Source organism: Seriola aureovittata, chromosome 1, assembly GCF_021018895.1.
Source record: "Seriola aureovittata isolate HTS-2021-v1 ecotype China chromosome 1, ASM2101889v1, whole genome shotgun sequence".
Classification (NCBI taxonomy): Eukaryota; Metazoa; Chordata; class Actinopteri; order Carangiformes; family Carangidae; genus Seriola; species Seriola aureovittata.
Window position 1 is genome coordinate 16,412,301 of NC_079364.1, and position 15,864 is coordinate 16,428,164.

At 40.0% G+C, this 15,864-nt stretch overlaps 1 protein-coding gene across 2 annotated transcripts; it reads left to right on the forward strand.

Moving 5' to 3' along the window:
* Nucleotides 1-233: 233 nt before the first annotated feature.
* hnf4b (hepatic nuclear factor 4, beta) lies at nt 234-8,701 on the forward strand. 2 transcript variants are annotated; one of them, XM_056386234.1, is made up of 10 exons: nt 234-622; nt 2,143-2,314; nt 2,928-3,022; nt 4,427-4,533; nt 5,191-5,346; nt 5,569-5,656; nt 5,802-5,954; nt 7,360-7,617; nt 7,803-7,877; nt 8,132-8,701. In XM_056386234.1, exons 1-10 carry the CDS (start codon nt 517-519, stop codon nt 8,173-8,175), a joined length of 1,254 nt encoding a protein of 417 aa, XP_056242209.1. In that variant the 5' UTR covers nt 234-516; the 3' UTR covers nt 8,176-8,701. The 2 variants fall into 2 exon arrangements, with proteins under 2 accessions (XP_056242209.1, XP_056242151.1); XM_056386176.1 differs by having other exon boundaries at nt 237-622; nt 7,785-7,877.
* The last annotated feature ends 7,163 nt before the right edge of the window (nt 8,702-15,864 follow it).

Here is a 15,864-nt window from a genome sequence, read left to right on the forward strand (position 1 = left end):
TTGGACTTGTCTTTGAATTTATTGATTTTTTTTGATGACATTTATTTTACCAATAATATTAACTAGTCATGAATGTATTGTAACATGTAGGTCACACATCTTTCTCACAGGTCTTATCTGTTTTTGGTCCTCACAGTGAGTCATGTTTATCTGTTTCTGAACTCTCCCCTTTATATACTTTACTGATAAGAAGCAAGCAAACAGACAGTGGGCCAAATTTCAGTACTGTGAAGTCACTGAAGTGGACCATCACAGAGCAGCTTATGAACCCACCACAAGAATGTTAGAAGTGCCATTGTAAAGAAGGTTAACATCCATAGCTAGGCATCGAGAAGACAAAAACAAAAGCTGCAAGCAACTGTAGAAGAAGGAAAGGGATCCAGCCCACACATTGGATTCCTGTGATGAAGAGAAACTGAGCTGAATGCGTGATCTGGAAGTTACAGTCGATACTGGTGGAGTTTTGCCTGTCAGCCAATTTCAAAAACCTTCTAAACATAGAGCCTCATCAGAGCCATGAAGCTTACTGGAACTATCCTTAAACTGGAGTACACTCACTGCAGTACAGACACTGAGCATTTAAACAACACGATTGTGATACCACTGCAAACTAATACAACAGGTATGACGAAACAGCTTCACCTAAATCACTCTGAAGTGTAAGCTTCTTAAGTGTCATCGGTTCTAACACAAAATACTGCATTGTTGCAGTTATTTTTCTCAATTTAGGGTTTAGGGTGCAACTAACAATTTTTAATTAAGCTATCAGTTATTTTCTCAATTTATTGTTTGAGCTAAAAGAATGTACTCCTGTGGCCTATCAAAATTTCCCAGAGTCCAAAGTCTTTAAATTGCTTGCTCAGTCCAATCAGTGGTCCAAAGCCAAAGGAAATGTCACAATGATATAAAACAGAGAACAGCAGCTAATCATTACAATTAATAAGTTGCATGAAAACAGGTAATCTTTGGCAATCTTGCTTAAAAAAGAAAATTTAAGCAATGAATTGACAATGAAAAATAGTTGCAGATAAATTTTCTGTCCTTTGACTACTCGATTCAGCATTCTACATAAGTTTACATTCTGATCTAATTCCTTTCGTAATCTTATCCCCTGTCATCGTTATAATTAGGGCTCCGTTCAGCTGAATCAGGCCCTTTCCTTACCACTTTAAATGAAAAAGCTTTACCAACAGGCCGCTCTTCAAATTCAGATAACTGCAAGGCAAATGTATTCTAATCTCTTAATTCAATCTAACTGATCTTTGACCACAGAAAGCATTTTCCCTGTTAAATCGCAATCCCTAGCTGCTTCATCTCCCTAAACTAAGTATGCAATTTACATACATTATAGCCTGGGGTCTGTACAGTACAGGCATCAGTGCAGGAACACTGCACCAAGAACGTGTATTTGACCGTCAGTGCTTTTAAAGAGAGACAATCCTGCAGCAATCAAACCCTGGCAAGATGCAATTTGGAGCAACATGGAAGGAGAATTTAAACAGAGCATCCAATGTAAAATTAGCCAGAGGAGAGTAGTGGACTTTGGCTTGCAACTGACCTCGGACTGCTTTAATTAAATGGGGAGTTTTCTCTTCCTCTTGAGTAATAACTAGCAGTTCTCCTCTGAGGCCTATGGCACTGGCAGTCACATAGAGCAGTGATATCACTACCTATAACCCTGGTTTTATTATCAACACCATTGCTCCTGCTAAACCTATGAAATGGTGCCCAGGCGATTCCTAAGGGCCGTGAGTTCACAGTCAACACCTTACTGCATAGCCGTGTCCATGTGCAAGGTTATTTCTGTTCACAGAGGTGGAATAAGATTCATCATGCGCCTTGGTTGATAAAAAGGATCATGAATGATCGTGTCTATCAAGGTGTCTGTCTGCTCTTAACAAAGCTGATGTTCTCTCAGCTGTATGATCTGTCTCGGATGCTTGTGAGGCTTGTTAGATTAGGCACAGAGATATTTATTTATTCATTAGCAACCAAATAAAAGGTCTTAGAGAATCCCTCTCCCCTACAATGCTAATGTCTATCACATGTCTCATATTCAAACTTTTCGTCAGGCACCTAATTTTATTTTTATCAGAAATCTGCAGGGTTTTTTTTTAGTGTCTACTATCTTTTAATTGACAGATTCACCAGCATCAGAACCCACCTCATCACTATCACATCCTGATGGAGGTAGGACTCAATGTTCCATATGTGCAGACAGAGCCACAGGTAAGCATTATGGTGCATCCAGCTGTGATGGCTGCAAGGGCTTCTTCAGGAGGAGTATTCGCAATAACCACACTTACAACTGTAGGTGAGTTCCATCATAGATCCCTCTAAATAAAACAGATCATTGTTCAACAACATTGTATTCATCGCATAGCTCAATATCGACTAACATGTTAAATTAAGTCTGAACACAGATACACAGCAATAACAATGACATTGAGAATATCAAAAAGGACTTTATTTAAGTTGAAGTGAGAAGTTACTCTGTGGTGTTAAAGTTATCACCCATTGTACAGAAGTGTGAGATGTATCATAGAGGAAACAACACCTAGCAAAAGAAAAGCAACCTAAAGTCATAGTTGCTGGGACCAGTCCAGGCATGGAAACAATAACATATATATAATGACAGGGGACTCTAAATCAATGGTGAGATATAGCTGTAGGCTCTTTTTGACTTTCCCATGTGAGCAGATGATTGAACCGTGCTTTGCCGACTACAGATTCTGTCATGTCTTAGCTTGCATTAAAAAGTGTCCCTGAGTGCAGAGTGAGATGTCAGGTGACTACAAGCGAAGGATCAAGCACAAAATATGATCAATTCCTAAACCTCAGAGTATTCAACGTGTGTAACTGTGTCTTCTTCTGAGAAATATTAAAGGGGAACTCCACTGATTTTTTTTCTTTTCTTTTTTTTTTAGGTTCAACAGGCAATGTTCTGTGGAGAAAGACAAAAGAAACCAGTGTCGTTACTGCAGACTACAAAAGTGTTTCAAAGCTGGAATGAGAAAGGAAGGTCAGAGGAATTGTTTTTATCTGCTTAAGCAGCTTTCTTTTATTTAATACAGTGCACCTTCAGGATTTAAATTCTAAAAATGTAATTGAACCACAAGAACCTACATAAAAGGATGAGATAAATATTCCAAACTTGAAAAACTTCCAAACTAAAATTTGCTATACACCATTTGCATAGAAAATTTGTCATGTCTGCTTCTAGGAAATGGAAAAAGAGGATCAGGGGTGGTTCAATAAAAGGATAAGATATTTTTGTTTACTTCTTGTGCAACAATGAGTGCATCAGTGTTGATTTTCGTGCATGTTTATGTGCCCTATGTGTATCTTTGGCCTTATCTTCCACTGACTCCCACAGATAAGCAGGGAAAGAGAGATGTGATCAGAGGAGCTATGAATAGTCTCTACACATGAATAATTAACATGACTGAGCGCAGGCAAATATTTGTTCTGCATTTTTCTGGAAAGATGTTGTTTACAGCCCCCCACAGTGAAGGCCAGGGCTACTAATTTTGAAAGTTTACTTCAGTAATTTGCCTGGTTTGCATAACATGCTGTAGAATAAAATACCAGTCATTTTACACTTGACCTCTGAGCGTGCTCACTGTAACTGTTTACTCCCAATCAGGGCTTAACCGACGCTCCACAGAAGATTCATTTTTGACATTGTCATGCAGCACCATTGTCTGTGAAGCAGAGAGTTAGCCCCCTGCTCCTTCTCCTCCTCTAGTTTGATTAATACACTCCTGATTGGTTGCTGAGAGGACAGCTCTGATGACTGATTACTCCGACACTCGGTCCTGCTGTCTGACTTTGTAAAGCCATATTGGAATCAGCCTGGGGCCTTCCAGATTGCTTTGTTTCTAATGACTTTCACAGGGTCATCAACATTTGATGACATCTCCTCCGCTAAACATAATCCACACCATCAAGCATCCAGGCATCCACGCCCACTTTTTATTGTGCACGGCAAATGTAAGAAGCTGTTGTCAACATCAGAATATTAAATCAGCATATATCAAATCAAGATAGGTCTACATGACAGGACTAAAACATCATTCTGGTAAAATGTACCCATTTATATGACTTCTCATCAACTCCTTTTACATTTAATTACTCCATACTAATTTACATCGTGAAACAGACACTCGAATCTCCAAATAGAAGAAGTCTTCTGGGCACAGTGTTTTTTTTATTCTAATTTCTGCCATATTTGTAACATTTGGGGCATGGTTAATGTTGGCATGAACAGCAACTTCAATGTCACAGAGGATAGAGGGACTTTGTGGAGGCAAAGAGTAGGTCTTTTCTCTCAGAACATGTTTGCAGCTGAGGTGAGAAAAAAAAACTGATGTCTGGAGAAGCCAAGAAACGTCTCTGATGGTTCTTTCCTCTCTTTAATCTCCAGCTGTTCAGAATGAGAGAGACTGCATCAACAGTCACAGAGCCAAAGGACAGACAGTGGGCACTCTGTCCATCAGTGTGCTCCTGCGGGCAGAGGCCAGTGTGCAACAGGTAACACACCGTTGCTTAAGACCTCAGATACAAAGTTCTGCAACAGATATGGACACTTTTCTCATATATGCCAGCCAAGGGATCCCTACACTATTTCTGGAAATCATGTTGGTGAAGGTCAGAGACGAAGAGGATATAAGTTACATTTTAGACATGCAGCGATTAAATTCAGCGAAGGCTGTAGCTGTAGGCTGGATTCAGTTACTCCTTAGAAATGACAAAATTGCCGAGGGACCCCATCTAATCATAGCCCATTTAATTGCACCACTTGATCTGGGATTGTGTGCCGATGTTCAATTACCTTCAAATGAATAATAACAACCAGATATACGCTTTTGCATGTAAAAGGAATGCACAGAAATAAATTAGATGATTGGCAAATGAACTACTGCATTCTATGCTGGTGGGGCGTTTTTCCATATTTGTCATCATGTGGTCTCCATCTGCAAAAACCTCCTCTACCTGCCTTGTCTTGCCTTACCCTTTACAGCTCTCCAAGTGCCAAAGCACTCATACACCTATCAGCATCATCACCTTTCTAATCCCCCATTCATCTCCCACCCCACATACACTCATGCACCTTCTCTAAGGTTCATTCCCACATTGCAATATCACCTGCTCCCACTGTGAACTCACTTTTTGCTTTGCTGCTCTCAGTTCCCAGTGCTGGTCTCACCTGGGAGTCACGACATCAACACCAAGAAGACAGCCGGTGTGGGAGACGTGTTTGAGTCCATGAAGCAGCAACTCCTCCTGCTGGTGGAATGGGCAAAACACATCCCAGAGTTTTGTAGCCTCCCAATAGATGACAGGGTAGGAAGGGGACAGAATATCAAAACTACTTTTTAAACTTACAGCTAATTTACACCTGTCTAAGCAGAATAAAGTGATAGTGGCTGACTTTTTTTTTTTTTTTTTTTTAACTTGGACTCAGTGAGTGTATACATTTCTCAGTTCAGGTTGATGCTTTGGATGACCATTAATTAGCCTTTTAAAGCTGTATATCACATAAAGCCTGTGTATGTCTGTTTGCAGGTAACCCTGCTCCGAACCCACTCTGCAGAACATCTTATTCTAGGGGCAGCAAGACGCTCTCTACCTTACAACAGTCTCATACTTCTAGGTATAAAACTGTCTGTCTCCCTTTTTTTATTTCATTGTTCACGTACATCCTGAGGTATTGCATTTTAGTTTTCACATGTATCTGCAGTATTCTTTGTCCTATAATATCTTGCATATGGAAGAATATGTCTATGTTTATTGAACAGGAAATGACTCTGTGATCCCCTTGAGAGGTGCACAGATAGAGGTGTCCAGAGTGGCTTTCAGAATCCAAGAGGAGCTGGTTAAACCTCTCAGAGAGCTGGACATCACGGACAAAGAGTTTGCTTGCCTCAAAACTATTGTCGTCTTTGCCCCAGGTTAGTCTGGTTGGTTCTGTTCTGCCACTTGACCTCATCCATAGCACCAGGCAAATAACACCTTTTTTTGATGTTCTCTCTTGGATCTGTTTATTTTCTTGGCCTTTTGCATGTGTAGTTTAGTCTGTGTGGTCTGCTCTGGCTTCAGAGTGTTTCAGGGCGATTTTCTAATAATATCAGGATGTGGTGAAGTTCTTGGCAGTCAGGTGGCGGTGGCTGCCTGCTGAACTTAATGGGCCATTTATCTGAGGCAGTGCAAGTAGAGGCAGGAGGACCAAATAGGCAAACTACAACTCTGCTGCACAGCCCAGCAAAGAGGAAGACACTGACTTGGGATTATCACACAATCTTTATTCAAAAATGTTTTTCAACCATCCTGTTGAAAAGTTTTTACTTACTGAAAAAACTGCAGTATTGTTCTCTGTTATTCTCATTGTATCCTGCTGTTTTGTGACTATACAAAGGAGTTTTAATGTATGCACACAAACAGGACTGCAGTACTTACAAAATTCACTGATGACCTTACAAAAGTTTGGCATTAAATGCAGTAACAATATTGCATTCACACAAATGTTATTTCATTTAAAACTATATCACAGTGACCTTTTGAAACTCCTTTCATAACTCCTTTGGCTGCTCATTTAGAAAATTGACTTATTATTTCTAAGATGCATCAATCATTGGATTCTTGGAACCAATAAAATATTGATTATATACAGTCCAGTTTGAGAAAGGGAGTTAGGGACTGAAGCAGTGATAAATGGCATATTTTCCTTTTGGAAGGAAAGTAGTGAGTAAAAGTCTTTCATAAAAATGATGCCAAAAGTTATATTAGTTAGTGAAATTACAGAACTGTAATGTTTGTGGTAAGCTGGACCCACATACAGCCAAAAACATGAGGGAGTAGGTGGAAAGAAATGATTTTAATAACAAAAAAGAGTGACTACTTACAAAACACACAAGGAACAGGAACCAAAAGCACTAGGTAACATGAGAAACCACAGGGGATAACAACAGATATCACAAGGAACGTCACACCAAAGGGGGAAAAATAACAGACAAAGTGGAGCACAGAGACTAAACAGACACATAGGGAGGCAAGGGTGACTGAACACAGGTGAAACACATTAGGGCGGGGCAGACAATCATCAAGGAGGGAAACAGGACAAAAACAGGAAGTCAAAACATCGAGACACACAAGGACACTAACTACAAAATAAAACAGGAAGTGACAAAAATCCAAACATAAAATGTCCACCATGGCAAACCGTGACAAACACAAGCAAGCCTCATCTGCTTATTTCATTCTGTTTCTCATTCAGCAATCAAAACTTTTCTTCATAGCCTTTTTGTTACAGTGTACTCTCTCCTCTTCATTATATGTCTTCTTACCTTTGTCCCACAGACTGTCCGGGTTTGAAGAGTCCTCAGCTGGTTCGACATCTGCGTTTCCAGGCCCAACTCCTGCTAGAAGAAGCAACCTGTGAGCAGCGGGGAAGGTTTGGGGAGCTCTTGCTGATCATGCCTCCCCTGCAGAGTGTGGCCTGGCAGATGGTGGAGACTCTGCACTTAGCACAGCTGCTGGGTGAAGCCACAATGGACAGCCTGTTGCTGGAGATGCTGCTGGGAGAGGGAGCCAAAACAGGAAACGGACTATGTACAGGTAGAAGACACTTATTTACTTAGATTATATGCTATCTTAAACTTTGAACTATATAGCTTGTACTAGTGTCATAATCAACATTTACTTTATGTAATTGTACTGAAATCTACCACTGATAATGTGCTATTTGTTCACCGGCTCTCACTTTCAATATTCCTCTACTCCAGACTCTCCTCTTCCTTCAGGCAACGACAAGACTCAAGACCAGGAAAGAGGTTCACCTACAAACTTCACCTCTGCCATCTCTCACGTTTCAACATGTGAGCGAGCACAAATCAACCTATTGCAACAGTTTTGACTATGTATCTAGCTTTTCAATGAGTAACAGTGTAGAGGCTTTTATTCCACGTAGTTTTCATATCAAGTCCAACTGTTTTCTACCATCAAAATAACAAACATATTCACCTGAGTATCTAGTGGTTCTCATCTGACATTTGATTCCATTAAATTCATTGATAGTCATTGTACCCTCATTTGCTAAATGTAAATGTCCATGTCTGTCTGTCTCACAAAGCTCTTCCAAGCGGCTTCCCTGCTGCCCGCACAGACTGGCACTGAGGTGTACAGACATGACGATGCTGCCAGTGTGCCCACGGCATACCAGAGGTGCCTGTCCTCACCAAGACACATGTCAAGAAGCAGCAACTTCACCGAGGAGTGGAGGGGTGTTATAAGCTTGAGACAGAACACATATTAAAATATACACACTCAGCCACATACACACTCAACACACATACAGTTATGCATGCACACAAGTGCAGTCATCCATTGCTGTGAAAAGATTGTAAAAGAAACCTACAGTGCAAATTGGTGACGTGTGTATTGAACTATAACTAAGCATAATTCACTCACTGCAAACATATTACAGTATGCTCTCAGTATACTTGTATCCAGAGCTGAAGCGCAAGACCCAACGTTTGTCAGCAGAGGGCACAAAAAGCCTGTTCAGAAAGATTTGTTGGCCCATGTGAGTCAAGTTTGTCTTTGTAAATAAGAGCCTTCACTCATGTATTTGTGGTGAAAGATTTGTAATGTAAATCTGAATGGAGAAATGGTCACATCTCAAATAAAAAGGCTAAGTGGGGCTTGTCATTCCGAGAGTCAGCTCACAATAGAGAGGATCTAAGTAAAAAAAAAAAAAAAAATCATAGAAATTATATCTAAAGAAAAGTGGCATCAAGCAAACACTGGATACTGTCTTTGGACCTTTGGTTGACAACTTTCTAATAAAGACACCACCTGCCAGGTATGTGTAGTGATTCCTTTGAGGACACTGGTTGTGGAAACCTTAATGCTCGGTAAAGGTTAATGATGTGAGTGATGAGGGAGGAGGGGGCTCAACAGAGCAGGAGGTAAGAGGGGCTGCAATGACTCCATATAACTCGATGACAAAAGCGTGTTCTGCGTAATGAAACCATCTCTCTTTCTAGCTTCTGTTTTCATTTCTTAATTACTCATCCCCTACAAAAACAGAGAAAGAAATCCATCCTTTATTCTTCCCTGAAGTCATTGGCAAACCTTACCACAATAGAGGGTATAATCTAAACATGTTGGTTGTTAATATCTCTGTTCTGAAGATTTCTTTTTAAAAAAAACACAAAAAAACCCTCATTCATCACAGAAATCAGGTTAGCTAAATAATGACGTGTTCTTCTTTCCATTTGAGACAGTATCAAGTCTGTGACATTTAAGTTTTACCTAATCAGTGGAGGAATTCTTGATGTTAAAAGAAGTTATATAACATTACATAATCCCATAAAGTTAAGTGGTTCAATGTAATGAGAGAAAAAACATTTCCCTGACAGCATATACAGTATGTGCTTGGCTTGCAGTCTTACACCTGCATATAGTATACTCATATGGACCAGCCACAATACTCTCAACTGAAGAAAGACATACTGTTTGTAACAACAGGACACTGTGGAGGACAGCACAGAGCAGATTGATGAAGATGCATTGTGCAGCTAAAGCAATTTTAAAGTAAATATCCTCATAAGTATGATCACATTTCCTGCTCCACCAGTTCTTCACACAAAAAAAAGAAATCTAAAGAATGAAAACACATTTGAAACCTTTGCAGTAAGTGAATGTTCTGTCTCTTTGCATAGTCTCTCATAGCTACAGGTGCAGCAAGTTTTTCTTCTCGCTGCGCTGCAGAACAGAGAGGTTCTGGAGATGCTTTGCCCCCACTGCCATCAGGCTATATAACACCTCAGCCAGAGGAAGTGGACTAATTTTATTATTATTGTTTATTATTTATTATTAACTGTTATTATTATTACCAATGAGCTAATGGACACATGAATTTCCCATAGGGTATAAATAAAGTATCTATCTATCTATCTATGTATCTATGTATCTATCTATCTATCTATCTATCTATCTATCTATCTATCTATCTATCTATCTATCTATCTATCTATCTATCTATCTATCTATCTATCCATCCATCCATCCCCTACAATCCAAAGACAGGCTTTTGAATTTCCACTGCAGTCATCTTCCAACTGTCCACACTAGGCTCTATCTGAGATTTAGGTTAAGAGATCTGTGTTGAACAGCATTCACCATCAGCAGGAGGGGGGAAGACTTCACTGTTTTATCCCGTGGGAGGAAACTTGGAAACAAAAGAACTGGAAAAGTGTGCATAATGGGCATTTCTTCTGTAAATAATTTCATGCTCTATGTGATCTCCCTCCTTTCCACCACAAAAAAAACATAGCATATGTCATTTCAAGTAAAAGGAGGGTTCCTTTTTTTAAAAAAAAAAAATCATAATCCTAGTAGGAGTACTTCATGGAACACAGTGTGAAAAAATGAATTAGAAGTTTATACAGGTCAAACCTTCAGTACTTCAGAATGATGCTGTCAATATTCATTTTGAAGGGGACAGGTCAGGGACTGTTCAATAATTGCTTTGTGAAATAACCAACTTTAGATTGTCCATTATAGACTAAAGGTTTGGTTTTAAACCAAGGTTACTGTCAATGAAGTATTGTGTCAAAGATGTCATTCTTTCTTACTAAACGTTCCTCAGATCACAGAAGAGACGGTGCTCATCCACCGTTCACTCAAACAGTTAAATAGGCTTTTAAACAGGAACATGATAGTTGAAAATGGGCTCCTTGTCATACTCAGGTTTCACTGTTTGTCACTGTTAAGAGGTTCAGCAGTGACAATGCTGTGATGTTGGTTTCCTTTCCAGGGGCCTGCTGTGCTGGCAATCTATTGATCTGTCAAGCTCAGCAGAGAGCGCAGTGATCGGTGTTAAAAGCTGAACACCCGCTCTCAGCTGTCAATGTCATTCTCCACATCCTGGGCAGAGGGAGTCCAGAGGCAGGGGGTTTTGTCTGCACTGAACTTGTTCTTTTATAACAACATGCAAATTGATCATATTAGTTCCTCTCTCTGCATCACACACCGGCAGTCTGTAGTGAGTGTTTGAACTAGGAATGTGGCTTTAACAGGAAATCGACGGAAATGCAGGGATCACACAGGAGACTGGGTGAGAGAGTTCATAAATCAAAGTCTTTACTTTGAAGCTGGTGTACATACATGAGAAGTCAATCAGTGTAGCAAACAACACAGGCAGGAGCAGGCAAAAGGGAAAAAGTCAGCAAGTCAGATAAAAATGAAATAAATAAGTAAATAAAATCATATATCACAAGGAGTACCCAACTACAAACAAGGACAGCAGGACCACTGACTAACTGGTCATGCAAAGACAATCTGGCAGCTGAAAGGGTGAAAGACTGGACTATACATACATACATACACAGAGGACTAATTCGCTGATGAGACACAGGTGACAAAGAAAACTGAAGGGAAACAACACAAAGGAAGGAAGTAAAACAACCATGAACACATATGGTAAGGGGTTTCAAAATAAAACCAAGAAATAAGTACAAAGAGTCCAAATGGGATGTGACAGGGGACTGCCAAATATCTTGGAGCTCCTGGGACATCTGCTCAAGTATATATATTGCGCAATCTCCAAACCCACAGACCTGCTTGATTCCCTCCACTGAAGGGCAAGAAGAATTTAGCAATGCCACAGTATTATTTGATTATGCTAGTGTGGAAAGGCAGTGGGGAATGAGTGGGGAAACACTGACATCATTAAATCAGAGGTTGGTGAAATCAAATTTGTGTCTGCCCAAGTCTTAAAATCTTATATTAAAGTCAAAACAACTTCTGAACCATGAAGATGAGCGCCACATGAAACAACTGAATGATAAACAGTATGGATTACTTGAAAACCATCTTTCTAAATATACTGAGAATAGAATAAAAGAATATTGCAGTTACTCACATTTCCAAAGCAGTGATGTGCAGACACTGCCATAGCTCACAATAACAATGGAAAATACTTCACAGACAGCAGCTGAGTACACATTGTTGCCATTTTCAAAGATTCAAAACTTTACACCATGAGGCTGTAAAACTTACTTTCCATTTCTTGACTGAGAATTATATTACTTACTGAAAATCATATGACCTGCAGAAAATAGTTTATTATCTTAAAAAGGAACTTCAATATTTGTTCAAGAGGAACAAGTGGAACATTATTTGCATTTTATTTCATTTGATTTCTGAGAAGACTGAGTTTACTTTAAGACTTTGCAGAAAGGCCAAGTTTCTATGAACATATTGGTTTTATCAAAATGCTGTCTTACCAAATTATGATTTCTGAAAATAATATAGATTAGATCAACCAATTTCAATGGTAAATGTCAAAATGTGCCATACCAACTTGAAATGACAAATATTCAAGAAATGGCTCAATTACTATCCTGCTGCAGACTTAAAACAAGTGACAAGTAGATCGATAAGTGAGGGAATAAAAAGAGAGACTGAACCTGTGAGGGAGAAAACAGAAACTGTGGATCAGCATTTGCTGCTGAAGACTGAAGGCCTTGTAGGCTATGATTGAATGGGATGAGCCCACTGCTGTCAGCGCTCTTGTCTGGTGCCCAGTTCAGCAGGAAACATGGCTTACAACACCATTAACAGAGGGATGAGACCTGATGCTGCTGAGGCACTACCACAAAGGTTCAGCTCAGTTCAATCTGGGGTTTTTCCACAGTTGTCCCCATATTAACTCGTCCCCTTTCTGACTGTACAGCTCATATCAATACAGCAAGAAAATTCTTTTAAGGTGATGATAAGTTAGGAAGTTAGCGTTGCTAATGGTCATAAGTATTCGTTGTATAATAAACACTTCTGTTAGGTGGTAAGTCAAGCCAGTGAGGTCTACTAACCAGATGTTTTCATTGCCCTCTCAGGTAGCAGAGACAGACAGCAGTCGTCTTTGTCGTATGGATTTATGACTGGAAACCGCTCCACCTAAATATAGCTGTGCAGAGAGTTGCTCTCACCGTGGTCTGAATTTCAATCAGGGACCCTGTAAGGAGAGGTAGCACTTCAAGTTTGAACCTTAATATTCAGCCGTGGGCAAATTAGCAGAAAAAAAAAAAAAAAAAAACGCTGTAAAAAAAAGAAGTTGCTTTTTGAAGTACAAATAATTGACTGGAATATTAGGCAAGATAAGATCTGCTGTCAGTCCCCCACAAATCATCCTCCTCAAGAGAAAATGTGGTCTATTTTCATTCTTGAAAGTAAATCCAAACAAAAGAAAGGTGAATTCAACCTTGGAAACAGTTTGCAGACTTGTAGACTTAACCAGGACAAGAACAAAAAGAATGTCAGCCTTGAGTACTTTCAGAAACTTAAGTGTACTGTACTGTCCAATAAATTTTGTACCACTTAAGTGTCGGAGACAAACTAAAACTACAAATTCAGGCTTAAAACAGCACTCGACTCTTACATCAGTCAACTATAAATTGTAACTATAAAGTGATCCTTAATAAAAGCTCTGCGTAGTACAAATGCAACTGATGGCCTCAAAGCCCTCTTATCTTCAATATACATTACCCAAGCAAACGTTTAAGCACCGTTTTATCAGATGTCCAGGTCTCTACTTTAGGTATATAAAGTTTCACAAGGCTTTTAAAAATGTAGAAGACTCGCCCAGGCCGGATCATACAACAAAGTCAAGTCAAATTCTATTTTTATATCCCAAATTCACAAATTTGCCTCAAGGGGCTTTACGACAAGGAAAAATTCCCCAGAAAAAAAACCCTTTAACAGGAAAAAAAGGGAATGAACCTCAGGAGGAGCAACAGAGGAGGGATCCCTCTTCCAGGATGGACAGACATGCAAGAGATGTTGTTTGTACAGAGGGAGACAGATTCCAGACGGCCAATGGTCCACTACAGAGAGCCTGAGTGAAAAGGAGAAAAAATAGGGAGAGATAGATAGATAGAGGGGGAGAGAGAGAGAGAGAGAGAGAGAGAGAGAGAGAGAGCGAGAGAGACAGAGAGAGGGAGACACACAGCCTGGACACTCATGTGCTTGAGAGAATAAGCAAGCAGAGGGTTAGAGAGAGGCAGGGGTTATCAGAAAGTTTACAGTAATCTTGTTGGCAGGATCACATGGACTATACTGTACGTACTATAGGTTTAAAGGATTCACTGACACTGAGACCAAGTTTGGATTTAAGTCCTAACCTTAACCCCTAAGCGGAGTCAGACAGCATTTCAGCATCTGCCATAGAAAGAATAGACTATTTTAGCCATGTTCCATAGGTGAAGAAAGTGGCTTTGGTGATGTCTTTAATGTGCTGGTCAAAAGAAAGGGTATGATCCAATGTAACCTCATGGTTCTTGGCTGCCATACTTTAAGAAATCACACAGTTGTCAAGGGTTACTACTTGCACAAATTCTTGTCCATGTCTGGTCAGGGCAATGACCAGCATTTCAGTTTTATCAGAATTTAGGCACAGGAAGACATCCAGCAGAAAAGCAGGCCTCTGATTTAATAATTTGAGAAGGGTCATCAGCTTTTAAAGGAAGATAAAGCTGGTCATCATAAGTCTAACAGTGGAAAGTAATTCCATGACTTTTGTATAATTTGGCTAAGAGGTGAAATATGAAGAGATAAAAACAGAGGGCCAAGAACAGAGCCCTGGGGTACCCTATATTTCACATCAGAAAATATTGATGTAGTATTATTGTAGGAAACACACTGTTCTTTCAGTGAAATAAGACTTTAACCACATGAGAGACGGGCCAGAGATGCCAAATTGTCTAGTATGCAGTGATCTATTGCATCAAAAGCTGCACTGAGATCAAGTAAGAGAAGCTCAGAGGTGGAATCTGAATCCATAGAAAGCAGGTGATCATTTACCACTTCTGCAAATGCAGTTTCAGTGGATGAATGGGCCTTGAATCATTTCACTATGATTTATGTTGCTGTGATGACCCAAGAGGTTAAGAGGGCCTGAGGGTCAAGAGCTCATTTTATATAATCAAGTCTGAGTGATGATGAAGGTCCTGATGTGATCTTAATAAGTTCCTGATCTGTGACCTTTTAGATCATCACCTAAGGATAAAACTTTAATAGCTACACTGGTAAAAGTCTCCCTATGTTATGGGCCTGACTGAGAATCAGTCATCTGTATGTACAAACACCAATGATATGCAAAACAGCTCTGCAGTTCATTATATTGTAAAGACCATGAGATGGAGCTGAAAAAAAGATGATGACATTCTATTGATAAACTCACTTCGGGGGATTTTGGTCTTCATATGTAGAGAATGAGTTCCAACAGCATATTTCTCTGTCCATTGGATATCAAGTATTTCCTTTGAAGCAGCCAAAGGAGTGTGTGTGTGTGTGTGTGTGTGTGTGTGTGTGTGTGTGTGTGTGTGTGTGTGTGTGTGTGTGTGTGTGTGTGTGCAGCTGTATAACTGACGTTGTAGGGGCATAAATGTCTCAGGTTTGTTTATTAAGATCCCCATTTGCTTTTGCATAGCAGCAGCCATTCCTCCTGGGCTCCACACAGTTTATGATGATGATAATATAACCATACACATTCACACTACTCAATACTACTACTAACTGGTTACACAACAAAATGCAACACATGAAGAACACGATAATCTGGCAATTGACTGGGGAGAGACAGCAGGCATATGTACCATGAGCTGATTAGGGAATGGGAAAAAGGTGAGTTGGGTGTGGGAGTCAGGACTGGGTGATTTGGGAGTGATAGACAGGTGAACAATTGGGTGTGGGGTGTCAGCTGTCTGACACAGGGAGCAAAGTCTGAGGACATCTTGTGGGCGGAAGGAGAAGGGCAGGAGACAGGGGCGGACTGGCAAAAATAAACCAGGCTGAGAAAGA